Below are 17302 nucleotides of genomic sequence, written 5' to 3'. Positions count from 1 at the left end.
GAAGGATAGGATTGGAAAAAAAAATTGGAGAAAATTTCAAGATGATTGCGACACATAAATCTGACCCCGATACTAATCAATATACCAATGATTAATATTACCTCGTAATATTACTGTCTGAATTATGCAGAATTTACACGATAGAAGATAAGAAAGTGCAAATAAAAAAAGTGAGGACAAAATCTACATCGATGAAAAATATCGTTCATTTTCATAATATTTTACTCCAAATGATGAGAAATCTCATAACGTCTAAATATGACAACAGAAATTCAGTATAAAGTTTATTGATTATTTAGAAATTTCGTTCGCTTTTCGAAAAATATTTGAAAATCAATAAAAGCTAGATTAAATAAGAATTACACAATTATGTACTGTAATTTTAAATAATACGTATGTACAATTAATTGATGATATCTCGATGTCTCTATATAGAATCATACGTGACTTGCGTATATTGTGAGAATGCCTTTTCAGACTGCCAACGAACGTCCTCCTCACGAGCCGAAATAGCTCAGTTGGGAGAGCGTTAGACTGAAGATCTAAATGTCCCCGGTTCAATCCCGGGTTTCGGCAGAGGCAAATTTTTTTTTTCTTCTTACTAAAAGACGTTAAGGAAAACGATTATTAATCCTATTCGCGTATAAAATACACTCCAACCTCGAAAACTTCTAAATTCATAGATTAAAACTTCTTCTTTTGATCGAATGCTGCACAAATTGTTTCACAATTAAGAAAGAACGCTTATCTTTTACGCTTGTCTTTATCTACAAGATAAATAGAATACTGTCAACTTTTATTTAGAAGATAAATAGAATATTACCTACTTTTATTTAATTGTAAATTAGCAAAGAGAACAACGAAAATTGAAATATAATGTTGGGATATAAAATACACTCCATGGCTACGTTCGGAGAGCGCGCTATTAGCGCTATTGCATCATTCTATCTTTATCGCTCATCAGGTATAAAACAAGGATAGAATAAGCAAATAGCGCTGATCGCGCGCTCCCCGAACGCAGCCTAATTAACGTTAAAAAGAACGTTAAAATTACTCACCATGTACACAGTGTAGGGTTAATAGTTATAATTAATAATAACAAGTATAAACGAAAATATGTACATATCATAAATAAATGCATGTCAAACACTTTAATCCGGGAAGCGCTTTCCGGGTGATTTTTACACGAAAAATCACGTATCGAAAAAATAAAACTCACATCACAGTAATTTTAATGTGCTCCTTTCGTTTTTATTTATTTGTTTTGTTTTCCGTATTTTTTTCAATGTTGCATAAATCTACATATACATATTGTCCTCAAATACTAATAAATTATAAAACAATCAAAAATACGCAATATGTAATTAACTATAATGACTAATTGGAGCGTAAAATCACCCCAGGTGATTATTTATGCAGAAAAATTCAAACGCCCGTTCCCGGGTTAATCTTTTTCATCTTTTTGCGCATTGCTCCATTTTATCGAAGCATACTTTTAAAGTCCAGTTACGAAATACCGAGAGATATAGCTACAGCATTTCAGACATTCCAATAGATCAACTTTTAATCAAAGAATACAATGCAACGGCAATAACGGCATGATTGCATTGAACGGTATATGCAACCTCATTGCTTTGGAAAAAAAAAACTTGGGAAGATTGAGAAAAATGCGTTCTCGATTAATCAGGACGATGAATTAATTCCTCAAGTTTTAAAAGGGGTAAGTCAAGCTTCCTCGGTACTTTCCTCTCGAACCTCGAAAGCTGCGAGCGCGCGCTCGCGGCTCGCGAGAATCCTCGTCGTTTCGAGTATCGGATGGAGCAGCAGCAGCAGCCGGGACGGCAGGAAGAAGAACAGAGGACGAAGCGACGCGACGGTCCCGTGGTGCGCATACTCCCGAGGAGAGACCCGCTGCACCTGCCGTGCCGCGGTTGGCGTATCGAGGATTGGTCGCTCGCAGTTGGACCTTGACGTGCGTGGCGTGAGAATGTCGACCGCTGGCTGCGCTGGCAGCCGCGCGTACACGTAGGGCGAAGCGCTACCGGGGGAGAACTCGCCTTCCGCGGCGACGGCGACCGTCGCCCGTGCTCCAAAACCGTTTCAAGGCCCTCGACCTCGAATGTCAATGTAGAGAAGCGAAAAAAAAAAGACGCGGAGGGTGAAACGCGCGTCCGTGGCCTTCGTCCCGGGGGGGGGGGGGGGGGGGTAGTCGCGCCGCGCGAGAGCTGCCACGAGGTTCACGTGCCTTTCGCCGATTCGGCGCTTCCCAAATTAGCCGGCTCTCCGTATTCCACGCTTCGCGGAACGATGAGGCTCCCGCGGATGCTGCTCGTCGTCGGTTATCTGCTGCGCTGTCACGTCGCCCGTTCAATAGCCGGTGAGTGTATTGTACGAATTTCGCACGTATTTGCGAGTGTACATATGTTTCCTGGCGCACACCTGCCGCATTTGTGCCTTCCCCAATTGTCGCCGAATGAGGATGTATGTTATTAAATTTTAGATTTAAATTTAAAGATATATTATTGCGTTTTGCGAAATTGTATTAAATTTCTTGGTACATTTGACACATTCTGCATTTGAAAAATGTACGAATATAGATTGCACGTGCAATGTTTAAATTTTGAGAGAAGAATTTAATCGCGGAGGGAGAAACGCCATATCCGACGCTGTTCCTCGTGTGAAAATAAACACGAATAAAAGCACACTTTCGTATCGAAAAAATACTGCAAAAATTAATTTTGCAACTCTCAATCTCCTGAACATCTGAAAAACACCCAGCTAGAGTACGAATTACCTTGCTGTTCATATCGTGTTCTAATCATTTTTTTAAATATATAAATTTGTTTAGATTGATATATCAAAATATAAAAAATACGAAGCAGTCAATTTGATTTAACAATTGGTAACTAAATAAAATATTCATTTAAAAAACATTAATTGCATAAAAAAGTAATAAAATCACTTTATTTAGAAAAAAATACATTTTCCTGAATATCCTTTCTAAATATCAGACACGTCACTTTGATATCGTTTGTTTAAAATTTTACTTTCTAGCTACTAAAAACAGTGATCTTATTTAAAATTTAATTTAAATTTTAATTACAACTTTTACGCTGTTAAAAAGCTCTACTTGTATAAAGAAAACACCTATGTAAGTTTTTAAAACTATTTACCGTAATTTTAATTTATTGCAATTCGCAAAATGTAACGATAAATATAACTAGATATATTGTTCCCCGCGGCACTTTAAAGTTTGATAAGAGTGCTTAATAAATATTGCGCAGTGTGGCAATTAGTAGAAGAGATTTATAACTCTCTTTCTCTTTCTCTCTTTCTCTCTCTCCTTCCCATCCAAACTCTTTGTCATATGTTATAAAAGAATGGCGCGCATTCTAAAATAAGATAAAATATGGCATATCCTATATATTATATTTCATAGTGGTCTAGGGTTAATATTTTAATTTTCAATTTTTAATTTATTTTTTAGATATATATTTATTTAAAAAATAAGCTTTTTTTTTAAATACAGACGTACATTATATTATCATTAATAACCCGTTAATTCTTCCGTTTACTTTATAGTAATATATTATAATGTTATTATTTGTCCATTGTCGTACATCATTCGTTATCTATTTGTGCAGTATATACGATTATAATAACATTATGCAGCGAGCAATTAATAATAGAGGGCGATGATCTAATATTATTAAACACAAAATTATTAATATTTTGAGTGTTTCAATCGCCAAGATAGCCGGGGAGGCAAAAATATTGATTCTTGAATATTGTAATATTATTAACATCTACTGATGCGCGCGGAATAATAGGCAAAATTTAGCGCAGATTATGCGACATCCGTGGTCGCTGCATGCCGTAGATAAGACGCTTAACACCGCCACTCGAAGTATTGCATTTACAATTATATTATATTTTAAGTAATCGCGACACTTTCAAGTCCGTTTGCAAATTCACAATAATCGATGCGTGTCCGAATACATATTCTCGATCGGAGACTTCTACGATTTGTTTCGCGTATCCAAAATAATATACAGTAAGATAATTTGAAAATTATTTTATTCAATCTATTTTTGCAAAAGAGGTGAAAAAGATTAAGGGATATTTTTAATCGTTAAATAAATTAGTTTGGTCAGTGATACTGTATTAATGACACGATTAGCTGTAACAATAACAATTAAATTAACACGTTTTAATTGCAAGCCATACCTCATCCATTGATTAATTTGATATGGTAGGGGGAGGAGGTAAAGTGCAGTGGAGATAAAGCAACGCAGTTGATTTGCTGAATTAATGACGCTTTAGCGGACACTTCGCTAACGAAGAGCCATTGTTCACGATTTCAAAAGATTCTTCGAATGACCACCTTGTTAATCCAAGAATCGATTTGTTAAAAAGGTGATAAAAACCGGGTTATTACATTTATCTGTTCGTTAAAAATATTGTACGATATCGTATATTAATTGGCACGCGTGTAAGTTACGTGTTAATATGTGTAATATACAAGGGTACAAAATTATTATTATTTAAGTAAAATATACCGATTAAAACTATTAATGTTCTTATTTACGTTCTCAGATTATGTCATACGATAACACACAACATGTATGAAAAACATAAAAAATGTTTTTGAAATGTTTTTGTTTAATTCATTGGTATTAATAAAAAATTATATATATGACTCGGAATTATGCGTATTGCATCTAGGTACTTTTTTCAAGAACGCGTTATTTGCTTGAATATTTAGTTCAGTAATTTATTTAATCAGTATAGTTCTGCTTTAAATTTTTTAATTAACATCAAAGCAATCTTGTGACGCACGAGTGTCTCTGTACTTATATTACTATGTAAGAATAAAGTAACTTTTTATGCTTGAAAAATCTGTATTAATTAAAGAATTAATATATATATATTTCAAAACTTGATTACTATAGCTATCAAAGCTTGATTACTGGAAGCTCTGATAAATGTTTCTCGGTCACATCGGAAACAGGAAATACGGTTTATATCGATACATGTTATACGTTGCAGCGTGCCTATGGGCATTTAAGAATCTAATTTAAAATGCTTTCGTCAGGCACGGTTTAAAACAAAAGGAATTTTTTGAATAGAGGTTCTCCACGCTCTCACGTAATGACTTACACAGTAGCAACGAGTCGCAAGAATAGCGAGAAATAAGAGAAAAAGACCCAAGTCACTCATTACTTTGCGTTCGTTTGCGGTAGCTCAGCGTCGTAATTTGCCCTAGAAAAAGCTGCATTTAACTCAGGACTCGTGCAATAAACTTCCAATTTTATAATTTACAACACGTAAATATACACAGAATGACAGTCGAGAAGTTACTGAAACTAAATAACTGTTACTTTGTTGACAAATATATAGATAGAATAAAATAGATTAAATACAGTCTTGTGAAAAAGAAATTCGTTATTTTTTTCAAATCATAATATAACAAGATTATACATTTATAAACTCGTAAAATAAACAATATAAAAATCTAAAAATCCGTTTCTTTTGTAATATATAATTTTCAAAGCCCAATTAATGCAATTTTATTGGACTTGGTTTATTTCTGATTAATTCCTTTTTAAAAAAAGTTCAAAAGCAATATTTAATTTTAAGTCTAGATTTAAGTCAATATTTAATCTTAAGTCTAGATATTCATGTATAAAAACGACGCAAGATTCTAACTTTAGTATATTTATAAATGTTTTATATGTGTAGAAGATTAAATACACAAAGATTGAAGATTAATAATAGATAATGAGGATTACATAATAAATGTCATACAATATTAAATAAATCGATAGAACTATAATTCTGAATATTTCAAGTGCACGAATATCTAGACACGACAGATGCTCCGAATATGTTAAAATTATCGTAATTCTAAAGAATTATTGCAAATATGATAAAATATTGGTGTGCACGGTACATGCTGCTTGCACATACAGCCCTCTTATTCGTCGATTCGTTTATATCTATTGGCGTATTCGCTGAATCGTTTATCCATAATTTTGGTGTCCTAAATAATTGAAGATCGCAAATACACATCGTCTGTATATAAAGCAGAAAGTACTGCCTTTTTCATTCTGTTAACTACAAGCTCGATTGATTAATATCCTAGTGTCGTCCCAGAGCTTCATAGCTCATCACGTAGCTACAACATTTATTTGTTTAAGTACGACGTACATACCATCCTATTTTCTTCGCGTATCGATCTCTTGTCTCGCTCGTTATCCTACACCACGTTTTGTATCTCATCACATTCGTCGCTTCGATATGCAATATCTTTTATCTTTTGAGAGATACCCAAGATCAATATGTTCAAAATCTTGAAGCCGATTTTTTTCAATTACAGTATAAAAAACAATAATTGTTCAGTGATTTACGAATTGAGAGAAAAAGTTTCTAGCTGATTAGTTTCAGAATCATATATAATATTAATTGGAATTAATTAGTGGAACTTTCTAAAGTATACTTTCTGTTTTTTTAGACTGTTTATTTTTATTATTTAAAACATCGTTTTTTTTTTAAATCCATGTGTGAACTTTCTACATCGTAAAATTGGTCGAGGCTACACCAATTTTATTAGTTCGATCTTACTCGATCGAACGACCGTCCGATGAACTTTCACGACTGTCTAAAATAATGACCTAATATACAAATAGTTCTCACCGAACACAGTGAAATTTTAGCTTTAATATGGATATGCGATGACATTATTGCATAATTGTACAAAATTAGTATAATTAGAAAGAAAGATGCAACTTTTAGAAAGTCGTAAATATTTCTTACATTAATTTAGCAAATAATCTTCCTTAATTTTTATCGTAAAAGAATCGGACTTTTCAGAGAATATAATAATAGATATTAATCTATTAACCTTTTGATTGATTTGTTTTTGAAAATCAGATATTTTAAACATATTCTGATTTCGTGATACAATTGTACAAAATACCTGAGAGTTCAAAAAAGTACGACAATTCCACTATGTCAAGTCTTTTCTATCTAGGACAAAAAGATTATTTAAAAGATTATTTTCGTACAACTGGACTCAGGTCACGATAGACTCTAAGTCGTGCAAGGCGCACTCATAATTGCTTGCTCTAATTATGAAATTGGGTTGTGGAGCACATGAGTACGCTTTCGTATCACACGTGCAAATTTTCGCGAGCGGATTCAATTAAAACGATCGTTTAATTATGTACGATTTCGTAAGAGAATGCTACACAAACGACAGATTGTACGATAACTATGATTAGAGATTAACGAGTGATTTAAAATAATCACATATCTTTGAGATAAATAGTGATTCGACTAAGGAAGAAAATTTGAAATTTGAATTATTGAAACAGCAGCTGAAAAAAAGCAATTCTTCAGCTATTGATGATCTTTCATTTTGGTTACAGCACCTGCGAGAGCGACAAGTCAGGCTTTATTGGATGAAAACGACGTTACGTTTAGAGACGACGGCGATGATGAGGTCACTACAGAGGACCCGTTTTTCAAAAAGTGCATTGTAGACGGAAATTCCTATTCTCACAGCCAAACGGTAACGAATGATGAAGTATACTGGCGAATGTCGATAGAGAACATTTCTTTTCGGTGCACAGTGCAGCGAACAATCGTCAAGAAATAAAGAAAAAAAAAAGTTGAAACGTTGATATCTTTAAATTTTTATAGGAATTAATAAGAAACTAGTTTTAAAAATGTAACGAACAGTATTAATAATAACACAATTTTTTTATTTTTAAATAAAATAAATTTTATATAAGATAAAAATCATACGCTTGTGCACTTATACATTTGCAAGTAAAAATTTTTTCTCTTTTCTCTCTCCTTTTCTCGTATCGATCTTTCCCTAAGTGTTGAGAAAGTGTTGAGAAGGATCATTATTTATCACAGTTTCAGTATCTTTAGCATCATATCTCTGTAACTAACTTTCTCAGAGATCAGAGGATTCTATTACGGTAAACTTTACTAAAATAAACTGATGAAAGCAACTACGTAATCCATTTGGCTCTCTCAAGTTTTGTTCGTGAAAAAGATGTTCTTTTTACAATTATTCGTAACTCAAACATTGTTGACATCTCAACATTGAGAAAGATTCTATTCCAAATTAGAAAAATCTATCATTAAAAAATAATGTGAATGCGAGAAGTGGAATTATTCTGTCCTTATATCCTCCAACGTAATAATCAGCATGTACTGAATTTTTATATCATTTTTTTCTCTTATATTTTTTTTTACTAACTCTTTTACTAAACGCATTACCTCCTCCCTCAGATACCGTCGTACGACGCGAATTCGCATTGCCTATGCGTCGTCGGCGAAGTTTACTGTTGGTGGCAAAATTATAATTCGAACACCGCCTCGTCGCTCGACCCGTCTTCTCTGCGATCGACCGCGGTGGAAAGCAATTACACTTCATCTCTGGGAATGAGTACGGACATTGTGGATGGCTTCGAGGCTTCCGGAAATTTTGACTCGTCGGTCAGCCAACAAGGACATAAAGAAATTAACGGCACTCTGTCAAGCACAACGCCTTCTGCACCGGCCATTTGCCTCGTGATGGGTATTAATTAATTTTTCTTTCCTAATTAATCTCTCTTAATATTTTAATAAATCTCAAATATTTTTATATCGACCGTCGTAAACAATATAATTTAATTACGCATATACTTATAGAAAATATAAACGTTATTACATATTTATTTAATCTAATTTTAATAGATTTCTAGAAACATTTTAATATGATTTATTTTCAAAAGCATTTTTATTATAGCGTAGTTATTATCTTTTAAACAAATCTCTGAAAATTTGTTTAAAATTTATTTTGTACCTTACATCGTCTTGGAACACAATGTACGTTTAATATTCATAGCGTCTCGGCGCAAGATAAAAGCGCATGAGCTTTTATATACTTTGACACAGCCTATATTTTCTTTTATATATATTATAAAAGCCGCGCGCGTTCATATATACATACGCGGTTCCAGCCTTTTTATACGAAATTCGTATGTACTATGAAACTTGAATTACAGGAAGAGAGTATCGACAGGGTGAGACACTACCACACTCAACCGGGAACTGCGTCGAATGCAGCTGCGGCTCCGAAGGCCGCATCGAATGCTCGCCGAGAGACTGTGTGGCACTGCGACCCGAGATATTAGTCGCACCTGATAAACCCGAGGTACCCGACGGCGATTTCGAAGTTTTCAACTTAGCGCGGGATTGGGATATCGGCGAAAATTTCTAAAGCGTTTGATAACGAGTTATGCAAAGTCCCGCTCGGACTTCTGATTACTGCGATATTATTAACGTTGGTCAAAAGGCTAGCTTAATCGTTTAATTAAATGTGACTTTAAGAACAAGAAGTTCTTAAAAGAAGGACAGATTCCTGCGAAGGAAAACAGATCCCCGAGAGTAGACTGATTCTAAAGTATGTAACGATGAAAATCGGAAATATAGATCTGGCGTTTACAGTTTATTGGTCAGCGTGAATAATTGAATGACGTTTATATCAAACTCTTCTTAATATTTATTTTTAATGTAATCTCATACTTTTTAAATATAATAAAATAATTTGGTTATGAAATTATAGAATTATAGAATTTGCGCTTAGCGGTTCTTTACCATTAAGGGATCATCGCGTCTTTTTTTATCATAAAAGAGAATCATTTTCTTTCCATCGAGGATGTGCCTTCAATTATTTGTCTTACATCATGGATGTAATCAAAAACGGCGTAGAAGGCATAGTCCTAAAATGTCTAGTCTAGATTTTTCCTATAAAATCTTCAACGAGTGAGAAAAAAGAGCCTATTCGAATGTCTTTTTTACGTAGATGGCCTTATCAAGAATCTTTTCGGACATTAATTGATAGACTGAATACTCTTCACGTAGAAGTCCTTTGATAAATTAATATCTATACATTTTACCAGATATAAAAAATAGAACTTATTATTTTCTAATTAAATACTACGTGAAATTCTTCCATTTTAATTTATTTGATATGGATTCAATTTATAGATCCCATAGTTAGTAATTTATTCAGTGAATAAAAAATTCGTATCTGTATAGATTCGATATAAGAATGTTTTTGTAGACGACGGCCTATAATCCATAAATTAATCACAACACATGTACATCAGCCCGCCTTATGTACGTGTGAAAAACAATATTACCGAGAATGAGCTTAGTCATTACTAGTCGATCACAATAATATGACATAAAAGATTTAACAATACTCTTCGTCATACCTCATATCCTAATAGGTGCATAATCAAATATTGTAGTGAAGATCGTGTAATTTACCACACACACGTACGTGTGTGTGTGAAATAATATATACCGCCATACATAACCTTACATATTTACAATAGAATAATACCAATGACGAATAACGGAAATCCCTTGTTGCAATAGTTTACAACATTTACATGATACATATAAAAGATTGAACAGTAATAGAAACGTAGTCAAGTGAAAAATCGTACCAATAAGAAAGATGACATTTAATAAAACCCCTAACATTTAACATATCTCATATATGCACAATATATATTATATATACATTATATATCTTTGTACACGTATATAAATATCATATATATGTATATGTATATATGATATTTACTATTATACTATTATATATTACATCATACATATATATGGAGTAATGTATAATATAATATTTTAATGATAACTAATCATATTATACCAAAAAACCAAGTATTAAAAAAAAAGAATAATATCGAATATAACCCGCATGACGATAATGTGCAATATTACGATTACAGTCAAATCTCCATATTTTTAGCATGTCAGGACCAAGCTCCCTCCCTCTTCTTAACTCTTACCCTCAATTTCTACACGTGTTCCAACGACATATGACATAGAATGAAAATATCGTTTCAATCATGCGAGTATTTTGGCTGATATAATACATATAATGAGAATTAGCACAAGAGAAAATGTTAAGAAAATTAAAGGAGGTTTTAAGATATTCAGAATACGGAGGTTCGACTGTATTCGATATGACACTTATAGTTTTATAAACCGCGATATTTACTTTTGTAAACGCAGTCCTTGCTTTCTCGATTTTGTAAATACTCTCCAGCTCTAGTCTCGAAGATTGTTTACTTTCTACGACTCCTGGATGTGCGAAATAATCGCGTCTGACAATGAATACCGTTTTTGAGTATATAGACAATAGCGATGTAGCAATAATTTATTATAAGCGGCTTTGTTAAACGTATATGAAGGATATTTCCAAAATGTTTTTTATCGTGTTGAAAAATTACTTTTCAACGTGAGTCGTATCGAAACAATATTCTTTTTCATGACTAAGAGACCAGGCAATACGTAAAAGTGACGATAGGATTGTATACTTTTGCGACAAGAAATCGGTTGTTTATATAGATAATTATGTAGATAAGTAGTCTCCAATGTGACATATACATCACGAAGGATAATTTTATCTAACGGTTTACAAGTTTAGATCGGAGAGTTTGTTCTTTCATAAAGATTCATAGAATGTCTGATTACTACTATTGATTTTGACAATTTTAGAATATAGAATTGTAATACGAATAAAAAATTTATTTTTTAACGTTTCAACGTTTCTTAACAATCGAAGGAACGGATAAACATATAAAACAATAAAAATTAGATATCGGGTCTCCTGTTTCTATCAACTTTTAAATCATTATTCATTACCGATCTCATGAACGAAAAATAAAAAAGAATTGAACTAAATTATTTCTGTGTAATTAAAAAACTATTCTTTGATCTGTGAAATCAATTAAAAACTTTTGGAATATCTATCAAATATTAATTTTTAAGCAATTTTTCGCACACTTTTTTTAAATTTTCCATTATCCCTTGTCAACAAAAATTGACAGCTGTAAAATTTTCTTTTGTCCGTTTATTTTTGTCGTATTGGAAACGATACATATCTATTTTTCATCCAATTGTTCCTTCAATATTATAATCTTTATTTAATATTTAACGACATATGTTCTTTAATAGTAATGTCTATGAACAAAGTAACTGATAACATATTCGTTGCATTGTTAGGAAGAATCGTAAATAGCAGACAGTCATGAAAATAATATTTTTGAAAATTCCTCTATACAAAGGTTAGTTATAGTTGGAAATTAGTTATTGAAGTTAGTTATAGAATATCTAATTTCTTAGGATAATCTTCCAATTACTGACAATCCTCATTCGTCAAATCGATAATAGTATAAAACCTGGACATAAATTCTGTCAATATTTGGTCACATAAAAATATAATTAAACATAATATTTTAATTTAATGCAAACATATACTTGGAAATTACAAAAGAGAGACGTAATTTATGTAAGTTACTCGAAATGCTTAATTTTTTGTTTTATAACGAAAGCGTGTCTAAGAATTCTAAATTGTCTTTTTTTGTAGGCCTTTGCTTTATATACCATATCCCATAGTTTGTGATCCAGGGAATTTAAATCAGAACTGCCGGAAGAGAACAATCTTTAATAAAAATCACCTCACTCATACATTTGCAACACTTTTGATCATCCTTATCAACTGTATGTTGTTTAGAAGTTTATTGACAGAATTTATAATTGTGTACGGTATCCTTCTTATGTATGGAAATCATTTTTTAGAAAATTTCTCGTAAGACGAAAGTGGCACATCATCGCGGGACCATTTTAACGAAAATACCTTAGACCATCCATTATTGCTTTCGTTCACACTTAAATAACGATCTCGTACGTCTTCCAGTTATCTTACGTGGAATTGTATCTATACCGTGTTCCTGCGATTATACACATATGTCTTCGCAGAAAAATTGTATTCCAAATAAAGAAAGATCTCATGAAACACGGATGGACATTTATATTTTACCATATCTTACATTTTATATATACATATATACATATATATATATATATATATATATATATATATATATATATATGTATATATATATGCATGTATTTATGTATTTTCTTCATAATATATAGTGGTGATCGTGGCGCAGAGAGTTATGCGCTGCTTTAATGAGCCGAAGATCCGGCCAAAAATTGTCAGTTTTTATTCCTAGGGAGTAAACACTACTACAAAATCCCAGAGGAAAGTAACGGGAAACTAACTTTAATTTTTATAAACATCGATAATTCACAAAAACAAAATACTGACAAAAGCATTTCAACTCCGTTTTACTTTAATATTGCATTATTCGACCTTTAAAAAAAATTTAAAATGTGTAATTCGTTTTTTAATCATTAAATATAGATATCTGTCATGTAAAAAGAAAAGGAAAAGATGTGGTGGACAAGGAAAATTAAAAAATAATAGATTTCGACAAACAAAGAGACACGATCATCCAGCTGATAACCATGCAAAAGATATACGGTTATTCAAAAAAACTTTAAAACACAACATTCAGAACGATTTCCGAAATATAAAAGATGTATATGATGATGTGAGCAAGGAGTAAGTGCATAGCGCACACACACACACGCACACACACACACACACACACACACACACACACACACACACACACACACACTCACACAAGTTTTTTAACATCTTTTAATATAATTAAATTATTTTTTCTTATTAAACGCTCTTTTCTAATACAACCATATTTTTAGATAGAAAATTGTATCTCCTTTAGTACTTTTTCAAAGCGTAAAAAGATCAATGGTACGATGGAGAAAACATGTAAGACTTGTATGTCCTGTAACATTGCAAGATTTCGCAAACGTTAAAAAGTAAAGAATGGAAACACTTAATGAAGTATAACAAAAAATATTTTCTAAGTATTAAAACTGTAAAATTCGAAGATCGTAGCAAAACGCATTTGGTAATATTTGATCGAGCTTTTATTCGGACTTTATGCAAAACGGGCACTACTGAAGAAATATTTGCTGCAGACGCTACGTTTATAACTGCTTCTATTTTATTAGAAAATAAAAATAAAAATACAACAGTTAATAAAACACGACAATTTTTTACATTATAATGGCTCGAAAATTTAATCATGTAAGTTATTTAAAATTTATTAATATAATATCTATTTAAAAAGTTGTAACAATGATTCTAAACATAGAAATTATTATTTTTTTTTACATATTTATCTATTCTAGGAAATACCTTTTGCGTGGGTTATCATGGAACGAAGGAAATATACAGATTATAAACCAATATTAGAATATGTATTCAATAAATTAGCACGTCATTGCGTCCACGAACAGTAATGACCGATTTTGAATTTGCTCTTCAAAAAGCTTTTTTAACAGTCTTATCATATCCGCTGAAGTGAAAGGATGTTATTTTCATTATTTACAGGTATCAATTTTCTCTCTCTCTCTCTCTCTCTCTCTCTCTCTCTCTCTCTCTCTCTCTCTCTCTCTCTCTCTCTCTCTCTCTCTCTCTCTCTCTCTCTCTCTCTCTCTCTCTCTCTCTCTCTCTCTCCTCTCTCTCTCTCTCTCTCTCTCTCTCTCTCTCTCTCTCTCTCTCTCTCTCTCTCTCTCTCTCTCTCTCTCTCTCTCTCTCCTCTCTCTCTCTCTCTCTCTCTCTCTCTCTCTCTCTCTCTCTCTCTCTCTCTCTCTCTCTCTCTCTCTCTCTCTCTCTCTCTCTCTCTCTCTCTCTTCTCTCTCTCTCTCTCTCTCTCTCTTTCTCTCTCTCTCTCTCTCTCTCTCTCAATCTTTATTATTGTATGCATAATATTTTAACGTATATATTAAAAATATTATGCATACAATAACAATTCATATATTAAATATTTTTAATTATTTATTTAAATCTTTATAATATTTTATAGGCGTTATGTAAAAATATTAGAAAGTTCATAGGAAAAAAAAGCAAATTCGAAGCAATCAGAGGAAATACTTACAAAGCTAATGGCTTTGGCGTTATTACGTGATGTGAAAAAGATATTGTGACAACTTTTCATAATATTAAATTAGACATGTCGGTATATATGAGACGTCGATCCCAACGTTATTTTCGCTATTACGACCGTTTTTGGATAAAACGAGTAGCACCAACCCGATTTTCAATGTATCGGAAGCTTAAACGGACAAATAATTAAATAGAACGATACCACAGGACATTAAATCATAAATTTACAGATAACCATGACCCATGGATGTTTATAAGTAAGTTTTGTACATTAATATAAATTGTGAGGAATAACTAATATGTATACATATTAATAATTATTACGTAAAATATTATTATAAATAATTGATATCTAAAAGTGCTTTCGTATTTTCAAGTGCAATGAAATATATTATGCGGCATTTAGTAATAAATGGTACACCCTAAATCCAAAAATTGCAGAAGATTTGTTGTTCTTAATGACAAGAGGTTCTAAACCAATCTATCTGACTGTTGGAAAAATTTTTCCTGTTACAATGGCCACCTTTTGCAATGTAAGATATTTTAATGTTTTACTATTGCATTAAAATATTGTTTGGTGTCACTGCAAATCTGTTATAAATCATTACACAATGTACTACATTTTAATATATATAATTCAAATCTTTTATTTTCATCTATATGTATATGTACAATCTTAAACTTCGCAATTATATACCTAAGCTCAAGTTATTAATTTAATACTGTTAACTTACTATGTAATCATTAAAAAATATGTCTTTCAGTTAATAAAAACGTCCGTTGGATATATATCCGTTTTGCATACAACAAAAAGTTGATTAAAAAAGTGAGAAGAATGTGAAGTTTCTTTTCCAAAATATTATGCAACTTTTCATAGAATTATACTTTGGTTTAAGAAGTATGCCTGTATTGATGTTATTTGCAAATAAATAAATTTCATTGCATTATTTGCGTGGAGAATTCTATTAAGTAATAAAAAAACTCGTAAATTTAACTAAAATTAAATAAATCGTAATCTAGAGAAATCTGTTCTGATCATAATAAATATCCTGCATGCATAAAAATTTGGTTCATAATTTTAAAAATATCTCGTTTGCAATTTATCAGATTTTCACACATGCTTGTGATTATGTGTGTTTTATTTTCGAGTATTGTTTGTAGTCGGGAATGCTCTCGCGAGCGTATCTACTTAAGTCGATGGAAAAATACTTATGGCAATCACTATTATTATGAGATATCACTATTATGACGTTTAAATACACTCTCAGCAGACAGATTATAAGAATTGCATCGTACAGAGACGTTTCCGTTTAATATGATACTGAAAGTATAAAATTAATTCTCTTTCAATTTGTGTACCCAAATCTTTCCTAAATAGCAATTGGTATGCATCGTAATAAAATCGATTTTGTGTGCGTGAGAATATGGTAGTACATATACGTGTTGTCACACCCACGCTTATTCACTCGTTGTTATCCAAGTTACGTCAGCGGCTACTTGGGCGGACAAAAGAAAACGAGAAATGTTTTTAACTCTTTCGTTACTACGCTAACTACGTCAATTTCTACAAAAGAATATGTAAGTACTTTAGTTATGGAACAATTTGTTCAATAATTTATAACTAAAAGTGCTTCTGATTTTTTCAAGTGTAATAAAATATATTATGCTACATGCAGTAATAAATGGTACAACATGGATCCAAAAATTACAAAAGATTTGTGATTGATGTTAAGCAAGACGCTCTAAACCAATTTATCTCACTGTTGGAAAAATATCTCCTGTTACAGTCACTTTTTGTAGTGTAAGATAATTTTGTGTTTAATTATAAGTATCATATTAAAACCTCGTTTAGCATTACTAAAATTTATTCAAGTTTATTGTGCAATCCGTATTATGTTTTAATATATAAAATTTAAATTTTTTATTTCATGTATTTAAAATCTTAAACTTCACTGTTATTTATCTATTAAGTTTATATTGTTAAATAACCATATTTTTATCAAAATCTTTTCGTCTTCTTTCTTCCGGCCAGAGACTCACCTTTTGTAACACCTGGCCGTATCATGGCTCATATATAGCCAGAGATCGATAACAAGAAGAAATACTTCTTCTGCTGCCGGCTAATCATCGCCGGCAATAAGCGTAAGAATTTACGCTTTTGTATGATCCGCGAAACACGAACGCGTCGCGAAGGGGCCATTATATTAATTAAATTAATTAAGTACAAAGTTAAAAAATTAACAATAACAATAATTTCTTTAGAACATGAATTAATTTCACATTTAGTCTTTGCGCACGTTTATTCGTAGCAATTCAGATATATATTCAATAATTAAAATATATATTCAATAAAAAACAAATTTGAATTTAAAAAAAATC

The 17302-nt window shown here is 31.8% G+C and overlaps 1 protein-coding gene and 1 non-coding gene across 2 annotated transcripts; both read left to right on the top strand.

The window, feature by feature from the left end:
- The first annotated feature begins 503 nt into the window (after nucleotides 1-503).
- Nucleotides 504-576, top strand: Trnaf-gaa (transfer RNA phenylalanine (anticodon GAA)). The gene has a single exon. It is a non-coding gene; the product is annotated as a tRNA-Phe (tRNA).
- A 1388-nt stretch (nucleotides 577-1964) lies between these two features.
- On the top strand, nucleotides 1965-12892 carry LOC139768762 (uncharacterized). Its single transcript, XM_071699282.1, has 4 exons — nucleotides 1965-2377; nucleotides 7431-7573; nucleotides 8308-8596; nucleotides 9066-12892. Exons 1-4 carry the CDS (start codon nucleotides 2308-2310, stop codon nucleotides 9278-9280), a joined length of 717 nt encoding a protein of 238 aa, XP_071555383.1. The 5' UTR covers nucleotides 1965-2307; the 3' UTR covers nucleotides 9281-12892.
- The last annotated feature ends 4410 nt before the right edge of the window (nucleotides 12893-17302 follow it).

This window comes from Temnothorax nylanderi, unplaced genomic scaffold, assembly GCF_030848795.1.
Source record: "Temnothorax nylanderi isolate EJ_2023f unplaced genomic scaffold, tnyl_v1.0 TNYL_tig0018_pilon, whole genome shotgun sequence".
Classification (NCBI taxonomy): Eukaryota; Metazoa; Arthropoda; class Insecta; order Hymenoptera; family Formicidae; genus Temnothorax; species Temnothorax nylanderi.
The sequence above is the reverse complement of the archived record's forward strand: the minus strand, read 5'-3'. Positions and strand labels throughout refer to the sequence as shown.